This window comes from Dendropsophus ebraccatus, chromosome 14 (genome assembly GCF_027789765.1).
Source record: "Dendropsophus ebraccatus isolate aDenEbr1 chromosome 14, aDenEbr1.pat, whole genome shotgun sequence".
Classification (NCBI taxonomy): Eukaryota; Metazoa; Chordata; class Amphibia; order Anura; family Hylidae; genus Dendropsophus; species Dendropsophus ebraccatus.
Genome location: NC_091467.1, coordinates 22,547,788 through 22,559,771, shown reverse-complemented (window position 1 = coordinate 22,559,771; position 11,984 = coordinate 22,547,788). Strand labels below are relative to the sequence as shown.

Here is an 11,984-nt window from a genome sequence, read left to right as displayed (position 1 = left end):
TTGAAATATGAAAAAACTGAAAATAAAGAGGGAAGGATGGGAGAAAAGTAGAGAAAGTAATTAAATCAGACAACTGCCATACCCAAACCTTCCTCTGGGTATTTTGAGTGCACAATACTGTCAGAGGGGTACAGAGACCGAAATTTTTTATTAATTTTTTTTTTACATATTTCGCAATATAACGTCATTAAAAATATATGTATCTTTTTTTATTACATCTGCGCTTCCATTGAATGGCAGTAGTGAGGGGTGACATGGGCCCATTTGCTGCACCAGTGTTTGTGCTGGGAACTGCAGGTCTGTCTAAGCCCTGCAATTGCCAATCCTGTTCTCTGCTGAAGTGCTTCTGCACAACGTTATACAGAGCAGGGTCTTATGTCCCCTGTGTACTGTATATTCTTATATGCAGTATCCGGGGGGACATGACTGCGATGTGCGGCCACCTTTGTTCAGCGGGTGGTGATTGGTATCACCATTTGCACTGTTAGTGGTTCTAGCACAGTGAGCAGTAATAGCAATCACCACTCACCTTGATGGCCAGTCTTCCCCCTGATACTGTATATATGAATTTACAGTACAGAGTGGGAACAGGACCCTGCCTGGCATTGCGTTGTGCGGCGGCGCTTGAGCAGAGCAGGGAATCATAGAACTGCAGGGCTTAGACTGTCTATTAATAATCAAAACAGTCCCAGAGACTTCAGGACATTAGTCTTTTTCCTTTCATAATCTTCTATGGTTCTATATAAGTGGGCTAAGAGTCTGTGTTAGGTGCAGGAGCCAAGTGTCATGATGGGGCCTGAATAAAGTTGGGGTCCACAGTAATGTAGATCAGCTCTTAGGACTCACAGAAGAGGGCACCTACACATGGAGTACAGCATTTACCCATCTACATCCCACAGCCAATGGTTACTGTGGCATCTAGATAGCTAAAACCATGTGCCAGTTACTTCCAGTGTCCAAACAGCCACAGAGTACAAACTCTATATAACGTCATCCATGGGGCCATACTACAATGCAAAAAGTATTACAGCATACCGAACAGAAAAATACATATTAAATTCCTTTAAGTTAAAAAAAAAAAAAACAACAACAACATATCTATCATTATATCATGAATGTCTGAATACCTAAAATATAAGTGTACTGTCCATAAAACTGCTGTTTCTTTAGACTGATCCAAACTGCAACAAAGACTTACAGCTAATGGAATTTGGGAAATAAAAAACCATGATAGTATAGACACTATGGGGGAAATCTCCTTCTCCTTGTTGCCCATAGCAACCAATCATATCCCAGATTTCATTATATCAGAGCTTGTTAGTACACGAAAGCTGAGCTGTGATTGGTTACTATGGCCAATAAAGAGACTCTGAATATAAGACAGCTGATAAATCTCCCCCAATGGTTTTCTATCACCCATACATACAGAGTAGAGTCAGTCCTGGTAAGATCTGTTACACCAATCAGGTTGTATTTTGTCTCTCAAGAGAAATCAACAGTATTTTAAAAGTCTTGAACCAAAGTGAAGCCGCCATTATACTGACTGCAATACATATAACTATAGCCCATAGAGTTGAATGGTGTCAGATACTGATCACATGACCAATGCCATGCATGCGGCCAGGGCAGGTGTGATGTCACCTGGGATACTGTTGCTAAGGAACGACAGAGAGAGATGTCTGCTGGACCGAGCCACAGCACAAACATGGAGGACGAGGAGATTGTTGTGAGGAGGAAGAGGAAGATGACAGGAGGGCGCATCTTGGACTCATCGGACGATGAGAAGACTTCGTTGAAGAGCCAAGGGAGGAAGAGGAGACGGGAAACCTTGGCCTCTGAGAAGAAACCAAGATGCACTCTGGACTCATCGGACGATGAGATGAAGACTTCAGTGAAGGGCCGAAGGAGGAAGAAGAGCTCTGAGAAGTCCAACGATGGAGAGGCCAAACAGATGAAGAAAGAAGTCATGGCTGGCAAGAGGAAGGCCAAGAAGAGACACATTGTGGATTCTGCAGTGGAAAAGAAGAAGCCACCAATCAACATCCACATGGAAGAAGATATGGCGGGGAGGAGGAGAGCCAAGAAGAGGAACATCCTGGATTCTGCAGTGAAAGAGAAGAAGCCACCAATCAAGATCTGGAAAAAAGAAGAAGAAAAGAAAGAAGACCAGGCAGCCTCAGGTACACCCCTATATGTACACTTATATATTTCTATGCATGGGACATATGGACTTTATCACGTATTCAGCACATTGAGTAACTCAAGTATAATGGGGGGGGGGGGGGGGTACTATGCTGAATGTTCCTGATTTTCTTTCTGGTTTATAATGTACCATTGAATCCCAAAAATATCACAGCAAGTGTTACAGTAAAATAAACCAACAATAGGAAGGTATAAGGAAAAGGAAGGGTCTAGTATATCTAGTAATGTTCCCCAAATGTATTATATAGGGTGAGACACTGTGATTACTGTACTTTATCTTCTCTCTGCTTGTCTAATTTTAGGATTTTACCTGCACTAATAAACATGCCCCCAAAAGAGAAAAATGTTACATTGTATAATGCAAAATACCCAAAAGTATTTCCCATTGTTATTATGTGATGTATATATAGTACATGTGCTCCTAATGTTGGGAAATAAACCACTGAATGTTTGTCTCCTCACAGTTTAATAAATCACTGGAGTAGGTGAATGTACATTTTAAATTGTCTTGCATTCAGAGTGTGTCTGGTAGCAAACATCACAAACATGACAAACATCGTGGTAATATGTCTTCATTCACATTCTACGGTATTAAAACGGTGCAAGCCACCATGAGAGGTGGCAACAAACAACAGCTCTTACTGCATAAAGAAGCGGAGTATATCTTTAAGTTGAATACTCGCTACCCGAATGGTTTAAATTTTAAAAATGATTTATTATACCATTACACATATTGATTTGTAGAATAATACTATTATACATTTATGACTCTCTTCTCTTTTTTATCCATTGTGTTTCCCACATGGCTATATCTACATTCTCATATTTATATCATATTTACATCATACGTTATGCATTTATATTGTTTCTAATTTTTACATGATTAATTTTTGTGCGTACGTATATCTATATTTATCTAATGTTCATTTCTATTTATGCTCATTACAAATTTCATTTATCTTCATTTCTTTTTCTTGCTTATATCTTGAATTATCATTCTTTTTTTCTTTTTTGGTCCGCTTCCTTTGTGTGAACTTGCTCTATATTGTTGCATTCTTTCAGTAACTAATTATGTTGGGTTGCATTTTCCACCTGTGCAGTAGGCTCTTTGGGCCTCCACTTGATAGGCTGCTTTTTGTTCTTAACCATGTGTTGTATCAGGTGTTCATTATACCAGGACTAAGCGCGCATGTGCGCAAAACGCGTCGGTGTTACCTTGCAGCATGTTTTAATTATGGATATGAAATAAAGCTTATAGATTTTAATTGCTACTGGAGTGCTGGAACCCCTACTTTTCTTCACTATGTCTGGTAGCACTGGCTTCACTGCTCACACACTCTGAGTGCAAGACAGCACAGAGTGTATTACGGCGCCTTGCCACTGCAGTAGCCATTTAGCCTACTTCTAACCCATTCCCAATTGGCCCTTACTTCCCTGAAGATTCCAGCAACCTGGAGGAAACACATCGGTCAGTAAAGGACCTGCATTATTACTAAGGGCTTCATAGGGTCGGTACCAAGGGGTAGAACAGGGTAGGGGTCGCCCCGCTCCACCCTAAGCAAGCAGGGGTAGAATATACACTATACTCGGATAGGGCATAACAGGGTGAGGTGGTCCCTACTCCGGTAACGCTTTCCTACCCTGATGAAATTTCACCGGTGTTGACAACTCACTTGTGATATTGACTCAATTGTGATCATGTCCAGTTTTAGACAAAATGTGGCCCTGGGCAAAGTTGAAGGTGGGGCCCCAAATGCTAAAACATTGTAGCAGCAATTTAAGGTCCCCATACAGTTTACTTTTTTTGTCAGCGGTTGGCGCACTGCTCGAGGTGGGGGGGATCTTCTGTGACCTTAAATAAGACCCCTCTGTGCCCAATATAGTGGGTAGGTCCCTCTGTGCCTCCATAGTACATATAGTCGGTATCCCTCTGTAGGTAATTCTCCTGGTAGTTACCTCCACCACCCAGTATGTAGTATTAACCAATATAGGAGGCATCTCACTGTAGGTTATACACCTGTTAGATAGCCCCCCCCCCCCCCCCCCAGTACATAGCATCTCCCCTGATAGTTACCTCCCCAGCACATAGCATCTCCACTGATAGTTACCCCCCAGCACATAGCATCTCCACTGATAGTTACCTTCCCAGCAGATAGAATCTCCACTGATAGTTACCTTCCCAGCAGATAGAATCTCCCCTGATAGTTACCTCCCCAGCACATAGCTTCTCCACTGATAGTTATCCCCCCTCCCCCAGTACATAGCATCTCCCCTGATAGTTACCCCCCAGCACATAGCATCTCCCCTGATAGTTACCCCCCAGCACATAGCATCTCCACTGATAGTTACCTTCCCAGCAGATAGAATCTCCCCTGATAGTTACCTCCCCAGCACATAGCTTCTCCACTGATAGTTACCCCCCCTCCCCCAGTACATAGCATCTCCCCTGATAGTTACCTCCCCAGCACATAGCATCTCCCCTGATAGTTACCTCCCCAGCACATAGCATCTCCCCTGATAGTTACCTTCCCAGCACATAGCATCTCCACTAATAGTTACCTCCCCAGCACATAGCATCTCCCCTGATAGTTACCTTCCCAGCAGATAGCTTCTCCACTGATAGTTACCCCCCCCCCCCCCAGCACATAGCATCTCCCCTGATAGTTACCCCCCAGCACATAGCATCTCCACTGATAGTTACCCCCCAGCACATAGCATCTCCCGGGATAGTTACCCCCTAGCACATAGCATCTCCACTGATAGTTACCCCCCAGCACATAGCATCTCCACTGATAGTTACCCCCCAGCACATAGCATCTCCTAGGGCTGAAGCGATATGGGAAAAAAATAAAATCTCGTTTTCCCTTTTTCAATTAAGGGGTGTAGTAACAGTAGAGGCATAGAAGATGAGGGGTGTAGTAGTAGATAAGAGGAGTAGCAGTTTTGGTAGTAGTAGTATCAGGAGTGGGGGTAATAGTAGCAATGGTAGTGAGAGCAGTATTGGGGGTAGTAGTAGAGCAGTATTGGGGATAGTAGTAGAGCAGTATCAAGGTAGTAGTAGAGCAGTATTAGGAGTAGTATTGGGGGTAGTAGTAGAGCAGTATTAGGAGTAGTATTGGGATAGTAGTAGAGCAGTATTGGGGGTAGTAGTAGAGCAGTATTAGGAGTAGTATTGGGGATAGTAGTAGAGCAGTATTAGGAGTAGTATTGGGGGTAGTAGTAGGGCAGTATTAGGAGTAGTATTGGGGGTAGTAGTAGGGCAGTATTAGGAGTAGTAGTTGGGCAGTATTAGGAGTAGTATTGGGGGTAGTAGTTGGGCAGTATTAGGGGTTGTATTGGGGGTAGTAGTAAAGCAGTATAGGATTAGTAGTAGAGCAGTATTAGGAGTAGTATTGGGATAGTAGTAGAGCAGTATTGGGGATAGTAGTAGAGCAGTATTAGGAGTAGTATTGGGGGTAGTAGTAGAGCAGTATTAGGAGTAGTCTTGGGGGTAGTAGTAGGGCAGTATTAGGAGTAGTATTGGGGGTAGTAGTAGGGCAGTATTAGGAGTAGTATTGGGGGTAGTAGTAGGGCAGTATTAGGAGTAGTATTGGGGGTAGTAGTTGGGCAGTATTAGGAGTTGTATTGGGGGTAGTAGTAAAGCAGTATAGGATTAGTAGTAGAGCAGTATTAGGAGTAGTATTGGGATAGTAGTAGAGCAGTATTGGGGGTAGTAGTAGGGGTAGTAGTAGAGCAGTATTAGGAGTAGTATTGGGGGTAGTAGTAGGGCAGTATTGGGGGTAGTACTAGGGCAGTATTAGGAGTAGTATTGGGGGTAGTAGTAGGGCAGTATTAGTAGTATTGGGGGTAGTAGTAGGGCAGTATTAGGAATAGTATTGGGGGTAGCAGTAGGGCAGTATTAGGAGTAGTATTGGGGGTAGTAGTAGGGCAGTATTAGGAATAGTATTGGGGGTAGTTGTAGGGCAGTATTAGTAGTATTGGGGGTAGTAGTAGAGCAGTATTAGGAGTAGTATTGGGGGTAGTAGTAGAGCAGGGGAGAGATATGGGGGTACTGTATCATACAGAATCCCCTCCGCATATACTGTTCACTAGGCCCTGAATGGGGGAGGGGATCCTGTGTGATTCAGCACCCACCTCCATCATGTACTGTGTACTGCTCAGGGGCTGGTGCCCATAGATACAGAGGGAGGAGGGGAGGACTGCATCACACAAGATCCCCTGCCCCCTTCTTGTATACTGTTCATGGGGAGGGGGTTACTGTTTTATAATGACCCCGGAGACTCCGCCCACCCGCGGCCGTAAGCACCGCCCCTTGGTCGCAAGTCCTGCCCTCAGCCTCCACAACCCTCTAAACCCCCCAACCCCCCCACCTCCTTTTCTTTACCTGGGCTTGCCGTTCCTCCTCTAGGGCACAGTCAGCCCTGCAGTAGGGGTGGTCCCTCTTCTCCCTCTTCTTCTGCGGTCCTCACAGCTCAGCTCCTTGGTTGGTTAGTAGAGCAGGGGAGCTGTTTGTGCTGCTCAGCTTCCTTCTCCACTAATAAAGGAAGGAGCTAGGGGTCCCAGAGGGATGGGGGCCCTGGGCCAGGGCCCAGCTTGCCCCCCCCTAACGCGGGCCCTGATTGTGATATAGTAACACAGTAGTTGTCAATACCAAAAACAGCTGGTAGCACCAATACACCTATAGGCGGCTACATAAGGTCAATGTTTGTATGTTGGTCTTTATTGTGGGGTCAAAACCTTTTTATAGTGTTTATTAAAAGTTAGGGTTTAAATGTACATACACCTATTCCTGTGATTTAATCTTGGATAGTATGGTGTAATAGACATAGTTTCATAACTGAATCTGTGCACTGTGTTGCTTTCCCCCTTGCTTTTTTACTAAACTAAATCCACAGGGCCTGTCCCTTCCCCTGCAGTCCCTGTACACGGCCTCCCTCTTCAGCAGCTCCCAGGCCAGGAACAGGCATAGCTATCTTCCTGCCTGTCAGCTGGGGCCCCTCCACACAGTAAGTAAACCACCCAATGACAGGCAGGAAGATGCAGAGAGCAGCAGAAGGACCCCCTCCTCTCTCCTGACACCCCCTTCCCCTGCAGTGACCCCCTCCTGTATACAGCTCCGCAGTCGGAGAGGAGGGAGAGGGGCTGCAGGCTGCAAGGTCCAGGCTGGAAGCAGAGAAAGTGGAAACTTCACAAGAGAACACCCCTGGAGTTTCCTGTCACGCATAAAAAGTAAGTGTGCGAATATCTGTGTAACATCAGTGTGGTGTGCATCCATGTCATCATTTGTCATTATTTGTGTGTTAGTACTATAGATGTGTATATATATATATATATATATATATATATATATATATATATATACATGTATAATCAGCATGTGTTTGTATCTGTGTAATTTTTGTGTGTGTTTGTGTATTGGGGCATCTATTATGTATTTATGTCATGTGATTGGTATGTTAGCATATGTATATATATATATACAGTATGTAATGTATACTGTGTGTGCATATTTGTGGGTATTATTGGTAACGGTGGTATTAGTATATATTGGATTTGTGTTGTAACAGTATGATGGTGGTAACTATCTCTTGGTGGGGGTCTCAGCAGTGAGGTCCCAAATGATCTAAACTTTTGTCATATCTGTGTGCCATTAAGTAATAAGCGATCCAACAGCATCCAGTAGAGAAGATATGGGGAGGTTTATTCCAGCATCACACACAGTGCCAATGTGTCGACCCTATCGTCTATTGCCTATTTTTAAGCATGTTAAGCCTGGCTTGAAAAAGACCCAATAGGGTAGAAAAATCGCCACTGTGTATGATGCTTGAATAAACCTCACCATAACTTCTCCACTGGATGCTGTCGGATTGCTTCTTACTTGATGTCATGTGGTCTCCATTCGGGATTGGAGACCCTCTGGCGTGCGTCCCACCTCTATTTCAGAGAAGGTATTTCTTTAGACTTTTGTGACTGATGCTGTTGGATGCTTTATGGTATGTAAATAGCCAAAGATGCACCAGCACCCTGGACAGCGGCTCACATTGGTTCCTACCAGCACCCACACCCACCAACTTCCTGCCCTGCCAGCCTGTCCTGGTCGCAGACAGCATTGCACCTCCAGCCACAAGGCCCCTACCCCATACACATAGTCCCCTGCCCGCTGCTGAGGAGCTACTGGCGTCCTCGCTACCTACTATGTCGTTTATGGACTTTTAAAGATTTTTCTCCAATAAAGATGTAAATTTTTAAATGGTGAGTGCCCTTATACTTCTACTACTCTATTTATGAAGATAATTTATACACCTATCCTATAAGTGAGCACCACCTCTCTAAGCGCTAGTCTGTTGCAATCCATATCATCACCACATGTATTGGATACAGTAGTGCCCATTACTTTTTCTACAGACGTTGCATTGACCCAATCAGTGTTACATCCATTCTGTGGCTGGAAGTTCAGATATCCATGGATACAACCATTCCGAGTTGGTACTGTGTACAAGCCCAAATGGATCAGAATAGGGATTACACACAGTAGAGCTCCTAGTCCGATAAATAGCTTTAGAAGGTGATGTGTATTGTGTGTGAGATGCTGGGGGCAAAAGGAACATTAGGTTCGTCTAACCTGCTGATAGTTTCCTTTAAACAAACAGCAAAAATTACATGTGTGCTAATCTCTGATATCTATTTTTCCCCCTTGTAGGAGGACCCAGCAGTGTCCAACCAACTGGAAATGACATCTCTAACACCATCCTACAGAGATTACGATTCCATCATGTGCTCGGCGAGGGAAACTACGGAATGGTCATGTTGGCACAAGACACCGTCACCAGCCAACAGTTCGCTGTCAAGATCATCAAGAAGCGAGTCCTGCTAGACGACATCGAGGAGGCGGATGTGATGGTGGAGCGCCGAGTCTTACAGCTGGCATCTGGGAGCCCCTTCCTAGTCCACGCAGACTTTGCATTCCAGACCAAGTTGTTTGTTCTATTTGGGCTGGAATACATGAGCTGCGGGGACTTTGACCAACTTTTGCGTTCGGAGGGGCCGCTGAAGATCTCCAGTGCAAGATTCTACGCCGCTGAGCTCGTGTGTGGCATCCAATATCTCCACTCAAGAGGCGTCATCCACCGAGACCTCAAGCCCGAGAACATCCTGGTGGCTGAAACAGGGCACATCAAGATCACAGATTTCGGTCTCGCTCTGGAAAACATCTTCGCAGACCAAAAAGCCACCCAATACGCTGGGACCGCAGGCTACATGGCTCCCGAGGTGAGAGATCTTCCTATTGTCCACTAATTTGCTTCTATTACAGGGTATAGCAGGTGATGGTATACTGCTAGAATATGCCATCTCTGGGGGTCTGACCTCTGACTTCACAAAAATTGGAAGACTGCCGGGGGCGCTGATGTAGTATTTGTCTCTTTTTTCCTACATAGCCATGTGACTAAGAACATCTCTATGCAAGACAAAACTCCAAAGGGGGGGTAATGCCACACTAATGTGAATAGTGTCGCTTTAGAATGCCTATAACTGAGGGTTACTGTGCAGGAGGAAAACATTCAGGGGCATTCAGTGCTGCACCAATGCTGCATCTCCCTGTTACAGTTTATGCGGCTCCCAGAGATCAGTCCCCCACCATTCTTAAAGTCATGGCACATCCTGGCGACATCCCACTTCAACAAACTCAAGATAATATCTGTTGTTTTCTTTATTGCAGATGCTGGCAAGGAAAGGATATGGCGCCGGAGCAGACTGGTATTCATTTGGTGTCATCATGAAGAAAATGATTACCGGAGGGCGTGACTACCATCCAACCCCCATCGATGACACCAGCTCCGGCGCCGAAGACTTCATCACACAGGTCAGTGTCTATCTGATCGGATCAGGAATGAATGGTTCAGACCATGCACGTACATCAAGCACTCCATTCATTCTTTATGGTGATCAGGAATATTACACTTAATGTGTCATTATGCAGAAGCCCATAGACAATGAATAGAGTGCTGGCTGCACATGCATGACCCCTTTTAACCCTCTCTGTAGACAAATTATGTCAAATGAGAAAATTCTGAAGACTTTACAATTCATCAGAATTAAGGCTCAATCATCTCTATGCCATCCAGTAGACAATAGGATAGGCTGCCATTCACAAAGATAAGTGCTCTCTCTTATCTACACAGCCTCAAGAGTTATGGTCACTAAATAATATGCACATTTCTCATTCCAGCTCCTCCAGCAAGATCCTGCACAGCGCTTGGGAGCCAACCGAAACACCAGAGAACATCAATTTTTCCAGCCTATTGATTGGGTCAAGGTGGAAGCCCTCGAGATGACCCCACCACGCATCCCATCGAAACCATCTAAGCCTCAGCAGAAGACCGAAAAGTTCCATCTGAAGACCATGGAGGTAAAAGAGGCCAGAACGTGTCGTCTGACATCGGAGGAACAGGCCGTATTCCGGGGGTTTTCGTTTGTCACCTCGAAGACCTTTGGCCAGCTCTAAAGTCATCAGAGTGAGCTTAACCCCTGAGCACCTGGCAGAAGAGGATCCACAGACAGAAGACCATGAAGAGTGGACCCCCAATGACCATCAGTCATCAAGGACACCAACAAGACGCCTGCAGGAAGGAAGCGGACACATGTGGAGAAGAACAACATGGATGGACCCCTACACTGCACAACAAGCCAGTAGGTAAGCCACACTGGTAAGGTAAGTGGAAGCGCCAGGCCATCTGCGCTGTATAACTAAAGGCATGTGTGAGATTTTTTTCACCGGTGACAGGATTTCCTCACATCCATGACCGCACCAGCTCCTAGTGCGGTGTTGGATATGAGAGAAAAAGAAAAGATTAAGATTTTTTTAGCACATGTCTATAATAATTCCATCCTCATGGTACTATATACAGATTTATACTCTGTGTATAGTATAATATTATATACCGGTGATTGGATTTCCCTGGGTCAATGACAATGCTGTCATAGGTCTGGGGAAAGAGGTGAGAGATGGCCGGCTATTAAGGGGTGGAGGAGGCCGGATTTTTTTTTTTTTTTTTTTTAATTCTAAATAAGACTTAAAAAAAAAAAAAAAAGCGTATGCCAATTGTCATCAGGTTTTAGAATATCTTCAGTATCCACCACAGTCACTTACAGGAATCAAGAAGGAAGGGGACACCATGTCAAGAAGAAGAACAGGGAAGCATTAAGGTCATAGGCTTGCACTACACTACAGCTAAGTGGAGGCATCAAATAATGAGTTTACTGCAAAATTATTATTCTTATTTGTATGTAACTGTATGCTACTGAGAACCAATCCCTGAGCTGGGTACCTCACACTTTTCCATCCTCTGTCTCCTAACCTATCACCAGCTATAGTTTAGCACCTTCTAGAGGATTTCTACCAAATCCTACAGTCCCTGAGAGGTATGTATAGGGGGGAGGGGGGGAACTAGATTGGTCCATAATCCAGTCAGTGTGTTCCAGAGAGAGTATACAGAGAGTGTTCCTGCTGCAGTTTATTCTCCGCCACCACCCCAAGTCACTAAAAGGTCACTCACATCAAGTCTAGTCAACTAAAGTCACTACAGTCAGGTATCTCAGAGTATCCATAGACCTTATCATAAGTATTATCCACCAGCAACAAACTGTGATTTATAAAGTATTCCAAGTCTAAAAGTATTATTCTCAAGTTCCCAGCTCATCAAGGGATCTCAGTCAAATGTAACCTACATGGTATCTTTATGGAAACAAGGTCTGTTTATTGTGTACTGTGATATTAAGATGAT

The 11,984-nt window shown here is 44.5% G+C and overlaps 1 protein-coding gene across 1 annotated transcript; it reads left to right on the top strand.

Annotated features, from left to right (window-relative positions):
* The first annotated feature begins 1,705 nt into the window (after positions 1 to 1,705).
* Positions 1,706 to 11,154, top strand: LOC138771828 (protein kinase C delta type-like). Its single transcript, XM_069951834.1, has 4 exons — positions 1,706 to 2,180; positions 8,903 to 9,471; positions 9,920 to 10,063; positions 10,430 to 11,154. Exons 1-4 carry the CDS (start codon positions 1,706 to 1,708, stop codon positions 10,703 to 10,705), a joined length of 1,464 nt encoding a protein of 487 aa, XP_069807935.1. The 3' UTR covers positions 10,706 to 11,154.
* Positions 11,155 to 11,984: the final 830 nt, after the last annotated feature.

Bases quoted from the DNA above. Each gene is read 5' to 3' on its own strand.
- LOC138771828 (XM_069951834.1), top strand. From the start codon at position 1,706: ATGGAGGACGAGGAGATTGTTGTGAGGAGGAAGAGGAAGATGACAGGA. The intron at 2,181-8,902 runs GTACACCCCTAT...TCCCCCTTGTAG, and splicing joins AGAAGACCAGGCAGCCTCAG to GAGGACCCAGCAGTGTCCAA. The intron at 10,064-10,429 runs GTCAGTGTCTAT...TTCTCATTCCAG, and splicing joins CCGAAGACTTCATCACACAG to CTCCTCCAGCAAGATCCTGC.